Source organism: Marmota flaviventris, chromosome 19, assembly GCF_047511675.1.
Source record: "Marmota flaviventris isolate mMarFla1 chromosome 19, mMarFla1.hap1, whole genome shotgun sequence".
NCBI lineage: Eukaryota > Metazoa > Chordata > Mammalia > Rodentia > Sciuridae > Marmota > Marmota flaviventris.
Genome location: NC_092516.1, coordinates 37026378 through 37047646, shown reverse-complemented (window position 1 = coordinate 37047646; position 21269 = coordinate 37026378). Strand labels below are relative to the sequence as shown.

General features: G+C 41.7%; 1 protein-coding gene and 1 non-coding gene across 5 annotated transcripts; one reads left to right on the top strand and one right to left on the bottom strand.

Annotated features, from left to right (window-relative positions):
• Positions 1 to 9713: 9713 nt before the first annotated feature.
• On the top strand, positions 9714 to 21017 carry Zdhhc4 (zinc finger DHHC-type palmitoyltransferase 4). 4 transcript variants are annotated; one of them, XM_034635460.2, is made up of 9 exons: positions 9714 to 9800; positions 10371 to 10700; positions 11183 to 11307; positions 12078 to 12151; positions 12467 to 12645; positions 14713 to 14838; positions 17170 to 17414; positions 19634 to 19781; positions 20653 to 20957. In XM_034635460.2, exons 3-9 carry the CDS (start codon positions 11188 to 11190, stop codon positions 20775 to 20777), a joined length of 1017 nt encoding a protein of 338 aa, XP_034491351.1. In that variant the 5' UTR covers positions 9714 to 9800; positions 10371 to 10700; positions 11183 to 11187; the 3' UTR covers positions 20778 to 20957. The 4 variants fall into 4 exon arrangements, with proteins under 4 accessions (XP_034491351.1, XP_027775987.1, XP_027775988.1 ...); XM_027920186.2 differs by lacking the exon at positions 19634 to 19781 and having other exon boundaries at positions 10371 to 10539; positions 20653 to 21017; XM_027920187.2 differs by lacking the exon at positions 19634 to 19781 and having other exon boundaries at positions 10371 to 10673; positions 20653 to 21017.
• Trnaa-agc (transfer RNA alanine (anticodon AGC)) lies at positions 19194 to 19267 on the bottom strand. Its single transcript has one exon. It is a non-coding gene; the product is annotated as a tRNA-Ala (tRNA).
• Positions 21018 to 21269: the final 252 nt, after the last annotated feature.

The window sequence follows — 21269 nt, the reverse complement described above, 5'->3', positions numbered from 1 at the left end:
CCTTTGTAATTTCTTGAGCAATAGGAGCTTTTGAGAAAGAGTCTGTAGAGAATCAGATGTAACTGCGTTACTATTACTGTCCTTGATGGAGTCTGCCTGCAAACAGGATATTCTGTCAAGATATAGATAGGTAACAGCGGACATGCTTGAAAACGAGGTGTCTGCTGTCCTTGGGAGGGCCTACTTGCAAACGAGAGGCTCCTTCAAGGTTTAGATAAGGTAACTGTGGACATGCTTGAAAACAAGGTGTCTGCTGTCCTTGGGAGGACTTGCCTGCAAACGGGATGTTCTGCCAAGTGGGCTAGGAGGGCGCTGAGAAAAATTTTATTATCTGTTCTTAACAAAGAGCAGAGCTCAACATACTCCGGGCCGAGAATAGATTAGCCATGAGAAGCGGGTCACTTCTGATTAGAAAGTAAAACTTCTGTATGCTATGTTTAATTAGCTGAAAGACCTGATTTATTAATGTTGGAAGGCTGACTTCTTTGTTCACAAGACTATAAAAAGATTGCTTGTACACAATAAAGGACTTTTTTTTTCTGCTGCTGCTTTGCTTGCTCTGCTTCTTCTTTCTTTTCCCATGCTGACCTGCAAGTGAATTACTCCAACAGAGTCCCTAAATCCCTTGGAATTTCCTGTGTGATAGAAGCATCTTTTGTTCTAATGAGATGACTCCTGGTGGGCTCCTGAGTAGCTTCAGGATGGGGGCTGGTTGCCAGAGGAACTAGCCAGCTGATTAGAGGGTTGGAACCTTTTGCCGAGGAGAAGAGCTGACAATTGAGTTCATCACTGATGGCCAAAGATGCAATCTCACCATGCCAACAGAATGGAGCCTCCATAGACAACCTAAAGGAAGGCTTCAGGGTTTTATGAGTTGGCAGACAAGAACACATGCTCATGCTGGGAGGATGGTAAACCCTGATTCCCTGGGGACAGAAGCCGTCCTTCTTGGGACACTTCCGAAACTGGATCTCCTTGCTTGGCTGTTCATTTGTACCTTTTTTTTTTCCCCGTGTGTGTGTGTGTGTGTTAGAAAAAATGTGTGAGTTGTTCTGGTGGATGACACATAATAATTGCACAAAATTTTGGGCATTGATCTCCTTCAAAATATCCTTTGTAATAAACTGGCAATGATAAGTGTCCCCCCAAGTTCTATGAGCTGCTCTTGCAAATTAAGTGAACTCTGGGAAAGAGTCATGGGAACCTATAGTTTATAGCCAGTTGATCAGAAGTCTAGGTGCTGACATGGCACTTGCAATTGGACTCTGAGGTGGGGCTGTCTTGTGGGACTGAGCTCTTAACCTGTGGGATCTGACTTTAACTCCAAGCAGTGTTCAAATTGAACTGCATCAGGGGACACCCAGCTGGTGTCTGCTGGAGAATTGCTCGGTATAGGAAAACCCCAGACACCTGGTGTTAATGGTCAATGTTGAGTATTGTATTGATGTGAGTGAGAGTGGGCAAAACAGTGCAGTTGTTCCATCTCTTACAGCCACCTGGTAGCCCCCAGAGGGGACTCTGAGTCAGGTAGGTAGTCTTCTATTGACTGCAGAAGAAAGTACATGCTGAGCTGCCATTGGGCGCTCCTCCATGTTCTGCCATCTTGCCAGCAGGTGGAGGGAGGAAGGGAGGGAGGAAGGGAGGGAGGAAGGGAGGGAGGGAGGGAGGCCAAGCCAGCAGGGTTATTTGCAAGTATGGAGAAAGGAACCCCTGGAGACACTAGGTGGGTGCTATGGAGAAAGGTGGGCATCTCATACTCAAACACCAGCAAATCTTGGGAGGCTCAACCCTCTACTTTCAAACTATAACCAGAAAACACCCCCTTCTCTCAATTCTCCCCTCACCAATGTAGTGCCAACTGCCACCATCTCTGTCATGGACTGGTTCCTTGATTTCCTCACTGGCATCCCCTTGCCCCCTGCAGTCTGTTGTCAACACAGCTGCCAGAACTAGCCTGAGCCTGACTGTAAAGGAAAATTCAGATCCTGGCTGTTCAGTTAAGACCCTCCCCATTCCTTGAATCCTCCAGTGACCCACCGGGCCCCATCCAGTCCAGCCCTTTGTATATCTCTGAATATCCCTCACCACGCCACCCCTTGTTTGCTTATTCCTTGCACAGGCCAGGCAGGTTCCCACCTCAGGGTCTTTGCACTGGCTTTTCCCTCTGCCTAGACTGTTTCTGCCGACATCTGCAAGTCTCTCTCCCCTCCCATCTCACAGTCTTGGTTTATAGGTCTCCTGTTCCTGCAGCCTCCCCTCAGCCTCCCATCCTCCCTTTCTCTGCTTCTGTTCCTTCACAGCACTTGATGCTGCAGGTCATGCCAACCACATGTCCTACTGTCTTACAGTAGAGCATGGGCTCCAGTAGGGCCAGGATTTCTGCCTGTTTGCTCCTTGCTGTACTGTAGGACCTAGAATAGTGCTTAGCACATCATGGGTGCATGATAAATATTTATCCAATAGATACATTAACAAATTCCTCATTGAGGCCCTACACGTCCCAACAGAAGGGAGTGGATCCTCCCTTATGGGGGATGGATCCAGGCGGCCTTAAGTCATCTTAAGGAAATCTCAAAAACAGACCCCATCCCCGTGTGAAACATGGTAAGCATTGTTTTTTGACTATTATTATAATCACTAGATGCAAACTAGGTTGAGCTACACCCCCAGCCTGCAAAGTGTGTTTCAAAACAAACTTTTTGCTTGGAGGCTAAGGTGGGAGGACCATTTGAGCCCAAGAGTTTGAAACCAGGTTGGGAAACAGAGTAAGATCTCCATCTCAACAAAACAAAACAAACAAACAAAAACATAAACAAAAAGTTAAAAAATTTTTTTTTTGATTGAGAGTATTTTTAGTTTTACATTCACCTCTTGTAGGACATCTTGGTTGCTTTCAGTTTAAGGCAATTTGGAATAAATCTGCTATAAACATTCACATGTAGGCTTTTTATAGACATAAATTTTAAAATCAACAAATCAAGTAAATACCTGGGAGAATGGCTGCTGGATCATATGGTATATCTGAGTTTGGCTTTGTAAGAGACTTTCAAACTCTCTCCAAAGTGGTTGCACCATTTTACATTCCTATCAACTGCTCTGCATCTTTGTAGGCAATTAGCATTATTAGTGTTTTTTGGGGATGGGGGTGGTGGTGGTTAGGCATTCTAATAGGTATGTAGTAGTATCTTATTGATGCTCATTGATTTTTTTTTTTTTTAATTTTGGCACAAGGGACTAAAATCTGGGGTACTTTACCTCTGAGTTTCATCCCCAGCCCTTTTTTATTTTGAGGCACGGTTTCATTAAGTTGCTTAGGGCCTTATTAAGTTGCTGGCCACCATCTTTTTTAAAAAAATTTTATTAGTTATTGATGGACCTTTATTTATTTATATGTTTACATGTGGTGCTGAGGATCGAATCCAGTGACTCACACATGTTAGGCAAGTGCTCTACCACTGAGCCACAATCCCAGCCCACTGGCCACCATCTTGTGATCCTCCTACTCAGCCTCCCGAGTTGCTGGGATTATAGGTGTGTACCACTGAGCACAGCTATTTATTTAATTATTTATTTTTAATTAAATATGAGGTCTCACTATGTTTCCAGGCTGACCTTGAACTTCTGGAATCAAGCAATCTTCCTGCCTCAGCCTCTCCCTTCCTAGTAGTTGGGACTACAGGCATGCCATCATGCCTGGCTCATGGATATTTAAATTTGTCTTTTCCTAATGATGCTGAGCTCCTTTTCATGTGCCTATTTGTCATCTGTCTTCCTTAATGAGGTGTCTGTTCACATATTTTGTCTATTTAAAATTTTTAAATTGTTGAGTATTGAGAGAGAGAGAGAGAGAGAGAGAGAGAGAGAGAGAGAGTGTGTGTGTGTGTGTGTGTGTGTGTGTGTGTTGGAGAGACGTCCTTCATCCAGTATGTGATTTGCAATTATTTTCTCTTAGTAGGTGACTTGTCTTTTCATTCTCTTAACAGTGTTATCCATAGAGCAAAGGTTATCAATTTTAACAAACTCAAGGTCATGTAAATTCCCTCCTAATATTTTTTTTCTTGCAAACTCTGGAAAATACCCAACTAACCATGGTACCCTGTTAAGAATATCTTGTAGTTGGTCAGAGAAGGGTCTTTTTTTTTAATTTTTAATATACTGAGGTACAACCCCAGCCATTTTTATTTTTTATTTTGAAACAGGATCTCCCTAAGTTGCCCAGGTTGACCTTGAACTTGGGATCCTCCTGCCTCAGCTGTCCAAGCTGATGGGATTACAAGTGTGCTCCACCATGCCCAACTTGAGAAGTGTTTTTTTTCCCTCCTTAAATTACCCACAGAAATATGACCAGGAACATCACAAAATGGACCCTTCTTGTTATGGGCCAAGGTGTGTCCGAATTCATGTGTTGAAGCCCAGAGTCCTGGTACCTCAGCATGTCACTGTATTTATGGACAAGACTTTTAAACAGACCATTAAGTCAACATGAGGTCTTATGGGTTGGCCCTAATCTAATAAGATTGGTATTCTTATAAGAAGGGAAAATTTGGACACAGGCACACATGGGGGAAAACCATAAGGAGACACAGAGAAGATGGCCATTTGCAAGCCAAGGAGAAGGGCCTCAGAAGGAACTAGTACGCCAACACCTTGATCTCAAACTGTGGCCTCCAGAACAGGGAGGAAGTAAATTTCTGTCATGTAAGGGACTCAGTCTGTGGTATTTTGTTATGATGGCCTCAGCAGACTAATGGCCTGCCATAGTAAAATTTTATCTGAATATGGCTAAAGGCCCTTCATTCAGGATGTGTTGAGGGCACTGGAAAGAGACTGTCTGAGGAAAGCGAATGAAAGCAGACAGAGATTGATTGGGAAAACCCAGACGTTGGCTTAAAACTGGCTGGTGTCTCTCCTCTCCCTGCCAAGTCTCCCCCAACATATCCAGCCACTCAGGGATGAGGAGATGGAGTCCAAAGTGAGGATTTATATATTGCAGTCATGTACTCCTGCCCAGATCTCTGTATGTCTGCATTGTACCCTTACAACCTTGATGACAAGGGTAGGGTGGGTGTGACAGTCTGCAGGAGTGGGGGAAGGGGTTGTTCCAGATGATTGTCCATCCCCATGACTGAGCTGAGGTTGACCAATGGCATAATGGCATTTCGAGGGCAGGCTTGATGGGTGGCACTGGGCTGTGCTATCGCTTTCACTACCACCAACTTGGGTAGTGTATTAGCATCATAATGATAGCTGTTGTAACAAACAGCCTCCAATCTCAGTGATTTCATATAACCAAGTTTCATTTATCACCTACCTCACAGTCCGGTGCTGGTCCATGAACCTTGATGTTGGCCTCTCTGAGCATCTAACTTCCTCCATAGAGTGGGATCAGCTCCTGGCTTACCTTGTGTTTCTTACTTGAATTCTCCCTTTGTCTTGTTCTGCCCTCCACTCACTTTAAAGTTGTTTTATCTTATTTTCTGTGTCTGTGCAAGACACCCCCAATCATGCCTGGACAAAGTGATGTAAATAAATGTAGCAAACAACATTGCTCCTCCTGACTCCTGTGGTCAAGGTAGCTTTAGAACCTGGTAGGTTAGTCTACAGTCATCATCGGGGCAGGATGGCAGGCTACCTTGCAGTCCCCTGGGGACATTTCTTGGAGTCCATGGGTGGCTCCTACTAGCCCCTCCCATTGCTCTCACCTGTTTGCACCTCCCTGGAGAGATCAGAGTGGATTTCTTCTGTTTGGCTTCCACAGTGCCCCTCTCCCCTGGTTCTCCTACTTCTTTGACAATTTGAACTTGGTCTTCTTTGCCATCCTCTTTTCCTGTACTCTGTGGGCTTGGAGCACCTCCACCTCTTCTCTCTTTACATTCTCTTGCTCCTAAGGAATTGCATCCTCTGGGGGTGACCTTGGACCACTGTGCGACTGCAGCTTTATGGATAAAATTTCTTTCCCCTGCCTTTGAAGGCACATTTCCTTGAATCTGCACCAGGAGGTGGCTGCCAGGAAGGGATTTTATTAATAGATTTGCCTTTGAGTCTGGGAAGAGAAGGACACCTAACAAGTTACTGCTGGGCCCCAGAGCTTTCCACATTTTCGATGTTGTGCCTTTATCCATACAGGGCTTAATCTTAACTTTGGGAGACATTTTTTGACATATTTCTCTCATCGTTCCAGACATCACAACTTGTTAGATGCCCAATTATCAATGGCCTATGCAGAATGCATGCTTCTTCCTAGTATCATCCAGGCCTTTCTGAAATTCTCCTATTCCCTGAGCAGCTCATGTGCTGTGGGAGAAACTATCTTCCCTGCAGATACAGCAGGGGACCTTGTTCAACTCACATTAAGTGGCACATTCCATTTTCTGACTCTATCATTGGTTCAGGAGTAAACCTTTTTGACCCAAGACAGTCCAGTCAAAGTTAATCTGAGCACTCCTATCTGGAATGCTAGGGTAGACATCCTCCCATTCTCCCTTCATTGGATATGAGTATGGAAGCATGAAGTCACAATGGTGACTGGCAGCTATTTTACCACCAGGAGGAAGGCTGGTTTGGAGATGGAGTTGATACTCCACTGGCAGAGTGAGGAACAAAAACAGCTCTGTTCTTGATGATGTCATTAAGTACTGACTCAGACCATTCCTGAAGTCACCCTGTCTCTTGGCATTCCTGTGGCAGAGGACAATAAGTCTTATTTGTTATTTAGTCCAGATTGAGTTGGGCTTACTATTACTGATAACACAAAGTGTCTTGATATGCCAAATATCTTGCACCAGAATTACTTTCTGCTTTGTTTTTCTGTGTTGATCATATTTGTTAATGTTGAGGATTGCATCTACAATATTATGGTCAATATTTATTGAATTTCCTTTAGGTGCATTATCTTATTTAACCCTCGTAACAACCCTTTGAGGTAGATTCTCTTATCCTGACTTTAAAATGAAGAAACCAAGGCTCAGAGAGGTGGAGAAACTGGTTTAAAGCCACATGGGCAGAAGAAAAAGGTCCTTGACTGGAAGTCAGGAAGCCTGATGACCAAAGAACACTGAGCTGTGCCAGTTCAGACCAGTTCAGAAATAAGTCAGGCAGTGGAGATTCTGCCCTGACCACTCCCTTCCAGAGGTGCCTGAGCACAGTGCTTTAAGGGACAGAAATCACAGTAGCAATGGCAAGTGGGAATTCTAAAGTGTGAATTGGGTACCCATATGATGTGCTCCAAGTCAGTTAACAGCGACACTTGTCGCGCCACCTACTGGCCAGAGCACTTTTTCTTTTAGTATTAGCTAAGACACAGATTTCTTTCCAGTGTGATTTACCCTTTTTCTTTCATTCAACACATTGAGTATCTACTATGATCTAGGCACTAAAATAGTTACTACTGGCATAATAGTAAGCCAACACAATCCAGTTCTTGCCCTTCAACAAAAATACTTTCCTTGCAATTCTTTTTTCTTCTTTGTTTCTCTGTTGCAAAATTCTCACCACTAACAAATCACTGTAAAGGAGCAGCGCTAAAGTCCTGTATCCCATTTCCAAAGTATTGGAAAAGTCATTCCCTTGGGGAGAAGAGAGCATGGTGTAAAAGGTGATTGATCCTGTCAACTGATCTTGCAGCAGGTAAAAAACTGATACCACAGGTTCAGTTTCAGGGGCTGACAGGAAGGTTCAGGAATGCTCCTAAGAGGGATTATTTGCCACATGCATCAAAGGTGATACAATCCTTCCTATCACACTTGAATTAAATTTTTTGTTTTAGGCTTGGTGTGTTTTCTTCTATTCTACTTATGAAATACAGGCCTTAATATTTGTGATTGGAGGTTTTGAAGAACAGAAAGGAAAAATAAAATGCTAGAAGTACATGATTTTCAGGAACTGACCAACCACTGAGAGATTCATCTTAAGTTTTTGTTTGCTTTTATTTTTGTAGTTCTAGGGATCGAACCCAGGGCCTTGCACATGCTAGGTGAGCACTAGCCCAAGAGAGGGGTTGGGAAGCTATCAGTCTGGGGATGTAACTTGGTGGTAGTGCTTGCCTAGCATGTGTGAGGCCCTGGATTTGGTTCTTAGCACTGAAAAATAAATTAAAAATCAACAAATAAAAGCTGTAAATATGGGCTGGGGATATAGCTCACTTGGTAGAGTGCTTGCCTTGCATGCACAAGGCCCTGGGTTCAATCCCCAGCACCCTCCCCCCCCCAATAAAAAGACTGTAAATATGCTAGTTGTAAACTACCCATAACATTAAAAAGTATAAAATAATACAATGTCCAACAATAAGAAAATGTTAAGTTCATTATACTGTAACTGAGTAATAAACAAAACTACTTTGTTAGATGAAAAATACTTGTGATAAACTATAAATAAAAAATCAAAGTTCAAAATTGTGCACACTGATTACAACTATGTAAACCTTATAAGTGAATAAAATTCATATTTTTGTAAGTAAATAGAAATACTCAGTAATAAAGTAGAAGTACTATATATACATATATGTATATACACACGTGTGTGTGTATATATATATATATATATATATATATATATATATATATATATATACACACACACACACACACACCCATGTATTTGTTTTAGATAGTTTCGACTCTTTCACGGGAAGAATATATTGTATTACTTGAATACATTTTTTTTAAATTAAAGGAAGGGAGCACAGCACAAAATACAATAGGTGATCAGATCAAGATTCAAAGTCTGAACTGAAGCCATCCAGAGAAAAGAAAAAGGGATAAAAAATAAAGTTCTGCATTTATGAGCAAAAATGAAAAAAAAATTTTTAAACCACCAGATATTAGCTCAGTGTTAACCAACAGGGTGAAATCAGCTGGAGACACGGATGAAATCCAGCCCGAACTCTGGATGTGAGATTAAGCTTTATCCATTACTTGGTCAAGGCCTTGAATATAATGTATTCAATAGGTGCGCAGCTTGGTAAATTTTTTTCTTAAAAAAAAAAAAAAAAGTAGAAGTGTTGGGGGGAGGAAATTAAATAGCTGGGTCAGGCAGCAAAGACAAACAGGAAAAGAGCTTTGAGCCCAGTGTTTGGAGACCAGATATTTCTCCTCAAAGGAAGAACCATCCTGGCTCAGGTTTTCAAAGGTATCAAGAATAGACGGTTCTCAGCGGATTTGGAAGCTAAGGAACACTCCACAGGGGCCTTCTCCATGCTATGTTTGGAAGCAGCTCTTCTCGCCCCAAGACTGACTATCATCAAAACAGCCTTCTCTTTCATCCTCAAGGCTTCCGGTCAAGCACTAGTCACTGCCTCGAGGGGGAGGATGCTCAGAGCTGTACAGAGAGCAGAAGCAGGGATGCTCGAGGAGCGGACTATGACCCAGGCGGTCACATAGTGTGCCTTCTGCGGTGGAAGATGCTGGAATGGTTCGGAAAGATCCTAACGGTGATGCTGGCTATGAGCAAGCAGTCCGCCGCGAAGGCACGGTAATAGGACAGGAGTCTCCAAAGCGCGGCCGCTCTGGGCCCCCTGCTCGGCTAGGACCCGGGCCACGGTTGCGGCGGCCCGGCCCGATTCCCAGCCGCGGTATCCTCCCGAGTCAGACCCATCACGGTCCTCTAGTAAATCTGCAGACAGTTTCCAAAAATCCCACTTCCTGGCGGCACCAAATCCCGCAACCCCACAACCCACGGCCTCCGGCTCCTACTTCCGCCGGAAGTAAGCCTTGTGGGGCGGGGGCGCTGCGATGACGTCACCGGTTTGCCGGAAGTCTCCTGAGGGCGCCGGCTTGGTCCCGGCTTTGTGGTGGAGGCTGGGGGTAAGGTTGCTTCTGCGGGGTTGTCACCCCTGCTTGCTCAGGGTCTTCGGTCCCCATTTTTGAGCCTTCCCCCTCTCCCTGGTGTGTGAGAGTGCCTCAGTGCTATCTCCATCCCGCCCGGGCGCCCCCGTGTCTCCTCCAACCGCTGCTCCCTGCGTTCCTCCAAGTCAGCTGTCACCTGCTCCCTTTCCCGGGCCTCACCTGTCCTTGCCCGGCCTGCTACAATTCGCTTCCGAGCCTGCTGCCACCTGCCTCCCCCTACCCCCTACGCAGGTTCCGGCATCCGGGGAAAGCTCGGGCCAGGCCTGGGAGCCTCGGATAGAGAGTTCTTGGCCTCGCTCTGCCTGGCCTCCAGCGTGGGTGCCTCAAGGGTAGGGATAACGAGGGGTAGACCCAAGGCTCCCGGCCTATTTTTTCCTAATTAGCTGTTTCTTCAGAAGTCATTATAAGTCGTTCACGCCTCGGGGGGCTCAACATCCCCTACTTGCAAATCCTTTTCCACAATGCATTCCGCTGCCAACTCCAACACTTATCTCAATATGCGAATATTGAACCCATCTGTCTCTGCAGTCGATCCGACCTCCTGAAGGAACCACTGCTCCTGCAGTTTTGGATGCTGCCTGTTGTACCAGGGGCACACCACTTGCGAAGCGGATCTGCCACCTTAAGTCTCCGTGGATGTTTGGAAAGAGGAATGCCCGAGCCACCAGCTGAGAAAGCATACAACCAACAGAAATATGTAGGCGGGAGACTGTGAATTACTTCATGAGTGCGAATTGCTGCTTTTCGTTCCTTGTCATATCATGAACAATTTCTAGTTTGATTATCTCAAGTTTCAATCCCGGTCCAGAATCCTGTCTGCCAAGAGCCAAAGTAACCACTTCCAGTTTCTTAACACAGGTCCATATATTGTTTCCTATGTGTGATCCCTGAGAGTTGTGGTCACTGATCTGAAGGGGTACTTCATAGAACATGATGCCTGGTGCTGGGTATAGGCCCCCTGACTTCCTCCAGGAGCTACCTGTTTGGATGATGTTGTCATCAGATTTTGGGGAGTACTTTCTGTATCAGTATCTATATGAATATTTAAGGAAGTAAAAGAAAGATTTGTTATTGTGGGAAAGGAAGGTGTACCCACATTTTTCTTCACTTTATCTTGGAATTTGCAGGCAGGAAATGCCCCAAAGGCAGGCCACAGTGTTCATCTTGAAAAAGAGAGCTCAGGATGATCTAAGAGGCCCCAGTGAAAGTAGTAGGGCTCTGTGGCATGTGCCTGAGGGCAGGGAATTCTGTTTTGAGAACTGGAGTTGATGTCTGAGAATGTGTACCATAATGTAAATCCCTCAGTAGTAGCTAGTCATACTCTTTCTGTTCCTTTACAGCCACCATGATGGACTTCCTGATTCTCTTCTTGTTCTACTTGGTGTTCATGCTGGTTAGTGTTGTTATGGTCTGCATTTGCTCCAAAACCCACCGTTTGAAAGGTCTGGTCCAGGGAGGAGCACAGGTAACACTCAAATTTGAACATTGCCCTAATCTAAAGGACTTACTGGTTTCTCAACAGGACAAGAAAGAGATGCCATTTAAATTAATTGGTTTATTTAGTCTTTCATTTATGGAAGTTTTAGTGTATTCCACAGTTTATCTGTTTTGTTTTTGTTACTGCTGAAAGTAATCTTGTGATGATGCTCTGAGATAAGATAGCATTCTTAAGTTTGGCTCTTAAATTCTGGATGTGATGCCTGTAATTGGGCATAGACATGAGCAGAATTCTTCTGGAGGTACTTGATAGGTGAAACTGAGGATGTGTGCTCTGAAAGCTGAGCTTCTGTCTGCCTTCTCTCCATTAAGGGTCAAAGTGAGCAAAATTGGGGCAAGCTGCTCATGGGAAGAGGTTGATGTGGGAGGGACCTAGGCTACTGGTGATCTGGGGGTGGACTGAATCCAGGGCAGGGGAAGGAGCAGCCTTCACATCAGCATTTCCTGAACCTCTGCTTACCTTTCTTTCCATGAAGGTATACCTGACAGGTTTCATCTTTGGGATCAGGGTAGGAGTGAAAGAATTGGCATCAAAGGCAAGCCAGTAGAAGGAAGCCCTGCGCGCGCACTCGCTCGCTCTCTCACTCTCTCTCTCTCTCTTTTAAAAATTCTCTTTTAAGTTGTTTTACTACCTATAGGAGGAAACAAGTTGCCAGTTGTATGTGGAGTATTGAAATTGTGGGAATGGGGGTGGTGGTGAGAAATGAAATTGAACTTTTTTTAATTTTTAAATTTTAGATATGTTCCTGTATAATTCCAGAATGCATTCAGAGAGCCGTGAGAAAATTGCTTCATTACCTCTTCCATACACGGTATTTACAGTTCAGAGTTCAAATGGGATCCTCTGTTTTTGTCTTGATTATTAATTGTTGCTAATCTGTAGCTACAGGAAGCTCCTGTGGTTTCCAGCATGGGAAGGATGCTGGGTTCAGAGCCTCTCTACTCATGGATAATCTGCCTTCTGTCTCTGGGATATTAATATCTACTTTAAAATACATATTTAAAGAGTGGAATGGTTTCTTAGTTAATTTTTAAAGGACATGGTTGGCCCTTGGTTAGTTTTTTTCCTTTTGTACAGTTTCTTAATGGAGCAACCCTATGAATAAGCTGTGCTTGTTTCCTTTCAGCAACCATGCCTTCATTATCCTGCACCTGGTCTTGCAAGGGACAGTTTATACTGAATATACCTGGGAAATATTTGGCTACTGTCAAGAGCTGGAATTCTCTCTGTATTACCTTCTTCTGCCGTATCTGTTGCTAATTATATGCCTGATTTTCTTCACCCTAACTTGTTTAACCAATCCTGGTAAGTTGAGGCTCTTAGCATACAGACTGAGACAGCTCAACTATTTTACTGATAGTGCTGCAAACAAGTAGTGGTTTCTCTGAGAAGTTTGCAAAGGATTTTGTGTGTCATGGGTTTATTAACTTTATATTTCCAGTTTTTTCTTTTTCCTCCTTGTACCAGGGATTGAACCAAGGGGTGCTTAACCACTGAGCCACATCCCTAGCCCTTTTTATTTATTTATTTATTTATCTATCTATTTATTTATTTATTTTTATGTGGTGCCTAGGATGGAACCCAGTGCCTTACACATGCCAGGTAAGCACTCTGCCACTGAGCCATAACCCCAGCCCTCCCAGCCCTTTTAAAATATTTTATTTAGAGACAGGGTTGCTAAGTGCCTCACTAAGTTGCTGAGGCTGGCTTTGAACTTACAGTATTACTGCCTCAACCTCCCAAGTCACTGGGATTACAGGAATGCACCATAGCACCTGGCATATTTCCAGTTTTTTATTTTGTCATTGACCGAAGGGTTACTTAGAACTCTTTATATGTATCTTATTTTTGGTTGATTGTATATGTGTAGAACATAGGTTTAGTATGATAATGTTCCCTTTTAAAAATTTTTTGAGACTTGCATTATGCTTGGGTATGTGGTCAGTTTTCGTAATGATCCATATGTGCTTGAAAAAAGTTTGTATTTTCTAAGTTTTTGGCTTTTTTGTTTGTTTGTTTGTTTTAGTTGTTGATGGACCTTTATTTTATTTGCTTATTTGTATGTGGTGCTGGGAATTGAATGGAGTACCTCACATGTACGAGGCAAGCGCTCTACTGCTGAATACAGCTCCAGCCCCTGTTTTGTTTTTTTGTACTGAGGATTGAACCCAGGAATGCTTTACCATTAAATGGTGTCCCCAGTTATTTTTATTTTATTTTTCTAAATTTTGAGACAGGGTCTTGCTAAGTTTTTGTGTGCCTCACTAAGTTGCTGAGGCTGGCCTCCAACTTGTGATCCTTCTATCTCAGCCTCCCAAGTCACTGGGATTATAGGTATGTACCACTGTATTCAACAAGAGTCGTATTATATCAGGTTTGTTAATTATGTTCAAAACTTTTATATCCATACTAGTTTTTTTAAAGTAGTTTCTCAGAGCAATGTTATCTCATTCTGATGGCTTTTCTTCATAGTTTGTTAAATATTTTAAAACTATTATGCACATATATATTCTTACTAAATACATTGTCATGTTTAGAGTTGGTATTATCCTTTCCTTGTGGATAATACTTCACAATCTTTCAGTCTTTTTTTTTCATAATAAATCAAGCCTCTTTATCACAGCTAATGCTCTATGCTCTCAAGTCTCTTTTGTCTGGTTTTAATTTTATTACACTGTGCTTAGTAATTTTTTTTCTGTCCTATTGTTTTACTTTTATACTTTAAGGTCCTTGAAACACCAAATGTCCATTAAGTGATGAATGTGAAAAGATGTGATAAACCCATTTAATGGACTATTATTCAGCCATAAAAAAGACTAGAAGCTGTGGTGGGAGCCAGTGGTAGAGCACTTGCTTACCATAAGAGAAGCCCTGGGTTCCATCTGCAGCACTGCAAAGCAGAACAAGAATGAAGTATAGATTCAGGCTCTAACTTGTCTGAACCATAAAAACATGCTGATGAAAGAAGCCAGACACACACACACACACACACACAAAAAAAAACCCATAAATTATATGATTTCATTTATATGAAGATCCAAAAAAGGAAATCCATAGAGAAAGAAAATAGATTAGCAGTTTCTAGGGCCTGGGGACCTTAGAAGTAGGCAGTGACTGCTAATGGGTTTCTTTTTCAGGTGATCGTATTCTAAAATTGATTATGATAATGATTGTATAACTCTGAATATATTAAAAACCAGTGAGTTGTATACTTTGAATTGAATCTATGGATTATATGTCAAAGCAGATATAAAAAATGAATTACCTAAAATATTAAATATAGCAGTTTTAGTTCTGTTGTATTGGGACAGGCTTTGTGACTATCCCACCTACATATTGCTTGAAACTAGCATTCGTCCTTATCTTTTTCAGGCACCATAACAAAAGAAAATGAATTATTATTTCTTCAAGTTTATGAATTTGATGAAGTTATGTTTCCAAAGAATGCAAGGTGTTCTACTTGTGACTTAAGGAAACCAGCTCGATCCAAGCACTGCAGTGAGTATGACTATTGGGCTCCAGTGGACCCTCCCAAGTGCATGCATGGGCTTTATCTGTAAGGTGGTATTTCATGAGTCTAAAAAGACAGCCATTTGATTCCTACATGTGGGTTGTCTGCTTCTGTTGGAGGCCAGATCGTGGTTTCTTTCAGATGACTTGAGGGTAAGGTTGTATGTTTTTGCACAGTGGCCATCCTCAGCCCTAGGCATAATAGCTCTCTTTTGCTATGGGAGAGATGCTTTTATGGTCTGCTGTGTGCAGATTTTAGCCCTAGCTAAGCCTAGTATTCTAGGGAATGCCTAAGGTTCTAGGCTGTTTCCTATCTGACAAAAATATTACATGAGTCACATATGTGGTTTAAAATTTTCTAGTAGCCTTATTGCAAAAGAAGCAATTACTTAATCACATATTTTATTTAAACCCATGTCCTGAAATATCTTTTTTTTTTTTTTTTTTTTGGTGGCCCTGGGGATTGAACCCAGACCTCATACATGTCATGCAGGTGCTCTACCGCTAAGCTCTACCTCAGCCCCAGGCCTAAAATACAATTTTGTTCATTGTACTATCATGTGTAACAAATTAAAAAATTTTTAAAAATAATAAAATACAATTTTAATGTGTAATCAATGTAAAAATATTCATGAGGTAATTTATGTTTTTCCTTTTTGTTTTTTGGTACTGGGGGTTGAACCTAGGAGTGCTTTACCACTGAGCTACATCCCCAGCACCTTCTTCCCCTCCCACCCGTTTTTTTGTTTTGTTTTTTTTGTATTGGAGATTGAACTCAGGGGCCCTGAACCACTGAGCCACATCCTCAGCCCTTTTTTCATATTTTATTTAGAGACAGGGCCTCATTAAGTTGCTGGGACAGTTTTTTTTTTTTAGTATTTTTAGGTGGACACAATAGCTTTACTTTATTTTTATGTGGTGCTGAGGATGGAACCCAGTACCTCACGCATGCCAGGTGAGCGTGCTACCACTTGAGCCACATCCCCAACCGCTGGGGCAGACTTTGAACTCATGATCCTACAACTGCTGGGCTTACAGGTGTGATCTGCCACGCCCAGCATCAGTCCGTTTTTAAATTTATTTATTTATTATTTTTTAAAAGATTTTTGTTGTTGTTGTTGTTGATAGACTTTTATTTTATTTATTTATATGTGGTGCTGAGATGAACTCATTGCCTCACATATGCCGGGTAAGTGCTCTGCCACTGAGCCACAACCCCAGCCCTTTAAATTTATTTTTTATTTTAATTTTTTCCCAGTACTGGAGTTCTAATCCACAGGTGCTTTACCACTTGAGCTTTGTCTCCTGTCCTTTTTACTTTTTTTATTTTCCTGAGGCAGGGTCTTGCTAAATGGTTGAGGCTGCCCTCAAACTTGTAATCCTCCTGCCTAGCTTTTCTAGCTGCTAAGATTAGGCAGGGCCACTGCACCTAGCTGTGTTCTTTTTTTCATACTAAGTCTTTGAAATCTGGTGTATTTTACTTTTATAGCACATATCCATTCAGGTACTAAGTTCTCATTGGAAGTTCTTGACCTGTATTTAGATTTCATAAAATTTATAGTTGAAAGAGTAGACTTAAACACTTATACTATATCCAGACACTCTTAAAAGTTTTCCAATAAGTGAATTAAGTACCAAAACATTTTATTTTACTGTGAAAATCTACATTGACTAAATGGTTCATCTTTATCAGAAGAACTGACTTGATTTTAAAGCAAAGCCATCAGTTGTTTTTGTTTTTTTTTAGTGGATCTTTTACTTTATTTTTTTATTTATATGCGGTGCCGAGGATCAAGCCCAGAGCCTCACACATGCCAGCCAAGTGCTCTACCATTGAGCCACAATTCAGCCCAAAGCCATCAGTTTTAAAATTATATTTGGGGCTAGGGATGTGGCCCAGTGGTAGAATGCTTACCTGTCAAACACAAAGCCCTGGGTTTGATTCCCCAGCACTGCAAAAATAAATAAAACTATACCTGTTCATGTTAAGTAAGTTCACCACCTCTCATGTTACCTCAGAATTATTCACACTGAATTCAAAATAGTATTGTATAAATTGCAAACAACTGTAAAATTGTCAATATTGACAAAGTATTCTTTCATATTTTTCTTTTAACTATATTGCAGTGCTCCATACCCACATGTGGCTAGTGGCTACTGTAGTGGACTCTATGGTTCTAAAAGCTTGGTGATAGCAACTGCCACTGCCCCACCTTCCTCCACACACTCTTATTGCCATTGGTCACCTTGTAAAAGTGCACATGGTGTCATGTCTCATCAAGGACAAACTCAGTCTGTGGCTCCCTCTTCTCCATGCAGGTGTGTGTAATTGGTGTGTGCACCGTTTTGACCATCACTGTGTTTGGGTGAACACCTGCATCGGGGCCTGGAATACCAGGTACTTCCTCATCTACCTTTTGACGTTGACTGCGTCAGCTGCCATCATGGCCATTATAAGCACCATGTTTCTGGTCTGCCTGGTGACAATGTCAGACCTCTACCAGGAAACTTACATCGATGACCTTGGACATTCCCAGGCTGTGGACACAGCCTTTCTTATTCAGGTAATTATGCAGTGGCTCTCTGAATTCTGGTTTCAGAATTGTAAAAATGATGTTTCTTTTCCCAGTGAAAATATGAAGATGTTGTTTTTCTTTAAAAATTGATACAGCCAGTTTCAGTAGCGTATGCCTATAATCCCAGCAGCTCAGGAGGCTGAGGATGGAGGATAGAAAGTTCAAAGCCAGCCTCAACAACTTAAGAAAGGCCTTAAGCAACTTAGCAAGACTGTGTGTCAAAATAAAAATGGGCTGGGGATGTGATTCAGTTAAGTGCCCCTGGGTTCAATCCCTAGTACCAAAAAAAAAAAAAGTTACATAAAATCTCATACCATAAAATCCACTCTTCAAAATATATCAGTGGTTTTAGTATATTCACAGAGTTTTACACCCATTACCACTATATCATTTCAGAACATTTCATTATCCCCAAAAGAAACACCCTCTTCTGTCTTCCCCTAGACCCTGGCATCTGTAAATCTACTTTCTGTCTTCATAAATTTGTTTTCTGGACATTTCATATACATGGCCTTTTTGACTGACTTCTTTTTAGTAGCATAATATTTTCAAGGTTCATCCATGTTGTAGCATAAATCTGTACTTCATTTCTTTTTATGGCTGAATAATATTACATTGTAGATATACCACATTTTATTTATTCATAAGTTGATGGATATTTGGGTGTTTCCACATTGAGGCTATTTTTTGAAAAATGCTTCTGTACAAGTTTTTATGTGGAGATAATTTATATGAATATATTGCTGGGTCATATAGTACCATTTAAAGAACTGACTCTTTTTCAAAGTGTCTGTACCATTTTACATTCCCAGAAGTTGAGTATGAAGGTTCTAGTTTCTTCACACTTTTTATTTTCTGTCTTTAAAAAAAAAATGAAAAAACTTTTTTTTTTTTTTGTTTGTTTTGAAAAGGGGCTCTCACTGAGTTATAGAGGTTGACCTTGAACTCTAGAGCCTCCTGCCTAAGTGCCACCTGAGTAACTGGGATCACAAGTGCATGTAGTCACACCTGTCTTTTTTTTACTGTAGCCATCTTGATGGACATTGAAGTGGTATCTCATTGCAGTTTGATTTGCCCTTCTCTAATGACTAATGATGTTGAGTATCTTTTCATGTATTTGTTGGCCATTTGTATATCTTCTTTGAAGAAATATCTACTTAAAACCTTTACCCATTTAAAAATTTTGCCTTTTTATTATTGTAAGAATTCTTTATTCTAGGACAGAGGTTATGGCTCAGGGGTAGAGTGCTAGCCTAGCATGCATGAGGCTCTGGGTTCAATCCTCAGCACCACATAAAAATAAAATAAAGATATTGTGTCCACCTAAACAACTAAAAAAATAAATATTTTTTTTAAAAAGAGTTCTTTATTCTAGACTATTATCAGGTATATGAATAGATTATCAAATATTTCTTCCTGTTCATGGGTTGTCTTTTCACTTTTTTGACAGTTTTTGTTGTTGTTTTGAAAAAGGTTTTATATTAATGAAGCTCAATGTATCTTTGTTTTTTTCCTTTGGGGTGGGGTGCTGTGTATTGAACCCAGAGGCACTCAACCAGTGAGCCACGTCCCCAGCCAATTTTTGTATTTTATTTAGAGATGGGGTCTTGCTGAGTTGCTTAGGGCCTTGCTGAGTTGCTTAGGGCCTTGTTAAGTTGCTGAGGCTGGCTTTGAATTCACAATCCTCCTGCCTCAGTGTCCCAAGCTGCTGGGATTACAGGCATGGGACATCCTGCCTGGCCCCAGCCATATTTTTTATTTATTTTTTTATGGTGCTGGGGATTGAACCCAGGGCCTTGTGCATGCTAGGCAAACACTCTACCAACTGAGCTATATCCCCAGCCCTGACCCCAGCCATTTTTTAAAGATTTATTTTATTTTGAGACAGTTTCTTAGTATGTTATCCAAGCTGGCTTTGAACTTGGATCCTCCTGTCTCAGCCTCCTGAGTCACTGTGCCCACTTCTAACTTCATTCTTTAGTATATAGAAATCCAGTAGTCCCAACAGCATTTGTTGAAAAAATGAACTTTTTCAATTATTTCAGCGCTTCAGTCAAAATTCATTTACCTTAATATAAGGATTGAAATCATTCCTTTAAAAAGCTCATCCTTCCTTATCTGATCTGTGTCTTCTCTTTTAGCTTCAGTTAGGAAGTCTCCCTCATCAAGAGTTTTGATGAATGTCTACTTCTGTTTTCTTCTTTCAGAACTTTTTAAAGTTCTCTATCCTGCTTATTAGAAAAGTAACTTACATGAATTTGAGTAATCCAAAAGCTATTTTCAAAATGAAAAGTGAGAGTTATCCATTCCCCCAGTCCCAGTTGCACTTCCCAGAGGCAAACACTTTGAAAATTGGTATGTATATTTTTAGGCCTTTTTCTGTTTATTTGTTTGGCTATATACCTTCACAGAGTCAGTTGTTTTACTGAGTGTCTTTACACAAAAAAGATTACAATTTGGCCAGGTGGAGTGGCACATGCCTGTAATCCCAGCAACTCAGGAGGCAGAGATAGGAGGATCAAAAGTTAGAGGCCAGCCTGGGCAACTTAGTGAGACCCTGTCTCAAATGAAAAGGGTTGGGGATGTAGCTCAGTGATAGAGCACCACTGGGTTCAATCCAGTGGTGAAAAAAAAAAAAGATTAAAATGTGATCCTTGAACTTTGCCTTTCTCATTGGGCAATATATCATAATCTTTTCAAAATCAGTACATAGAAATTACCTTGGTTTTCAATGACTCTTTATTATTCCATAGTGGTAACTATCCCAGAGTTTATTTTGCTCTTCCTTGTAGAGGAATATTAATGTTTCTTTTGGGAAGACAGGCTGTTAGAATCAGTACCATAGTGAATATTCTAGTACATGTATTTTTGCGGTCAGATTGTTTTCAGATAGACATTGGTTTCTCTTGTTCATCTGGGTTTTATTTTGGTTCATGAACTAAGGTCTGTGTTTGTAAATTTTCAATTGCCACAGCTCCATTTCCTGGATAGTCTTTCCCTCAGTATGAATACTTGATTCATTCCAGAGTAAATGCTTGCACATCAGGGTGATTCCTGGGCTATTTGTGGGTGCTGATTATGGCTCAGTGGGTTATATTTAGACACATGTAGATGAGTTGAGGTTGTGGCTCTGTTGTGTTCATGGACCAGATCTGGGCTAGTGGGTGCTGACCTTCATGGATGTCACCGTTTTCTTCCTAACATTCTGCATCTTCTTTGCCCTTAGTACCTGTTCCTGACATTTCCAAGGATTGTCTTCTTGCTCGGCTTTGTTACGGTGCTGAGCTTCCTCCTGGGGGGCTACCTGTGCTTTGCTCTGTACCTGGCAGCCACCAACCAGACCACAAATGAGTGGTACAAAGGTGACTGGGCCTGGTGCCAACTCTGTCCTGTGGTGGTCCGGCCCCCATCAGCAGAGCCTCAAATCTACCAGAACATTCATTCCCACGGGCTTTGGAGCAACCTCCGAGAAATCTTTCTACCTGCTGTTCCATATTATGAGAGGAAGAAGAAATAAGAATGGAAAGAATACTCCTGCCTTTTAGATGTACACACCTTTATTTATACATATGGATACTTATTTTCTCAGCATTGTTTTGTTTTCTGCTGTGATTATTAATCAGCTGTTGTGGTCTGTGCTGTGTGTATACATGGGCTTTCAGGGGGGAAGGGAAAACTCATGTTTATTGAGTGCCTGATCTTTGCCAGCTGCTGTGGCAGATATCCTGTTTGCTCATCTTATGCTGGCACTGAGCACCTCCGGTCCCGGTGTCAGGGTCAAGAGATGACTTCTCTGAGGTTCCAGGTGACAATGAGACCTCTCTACAGTCTAGGTATGTGAAC

What these genes read in the sequence shown, in the direction of transcription:
- Zdhhc4 (XM_027920186.2), top strand. Translation starts at nt 11,188, where the DNA reads ATGATGGACTTCCTGATTCTCTTCTTGTTCTACTTGGTGTTCATGCTG. An exon ending in TGGTCCAGGGAGGAGCACAG is followed by an intron (nt 11,308 to 12,077) that starts GTAACACTCAAA and finishes TTTAAATTTTAG; the next exon opens with ATATGTTCCTGTATAATTCC. An exon ending in CATTACCTCTTCCATACACG is followed by an intron (nt 12,152 to 12,466) that starts GTATTTACAGTT and finishes GTTTCCTTTCAG; the next exon opens with CAACCATGCCTTCATTATCC.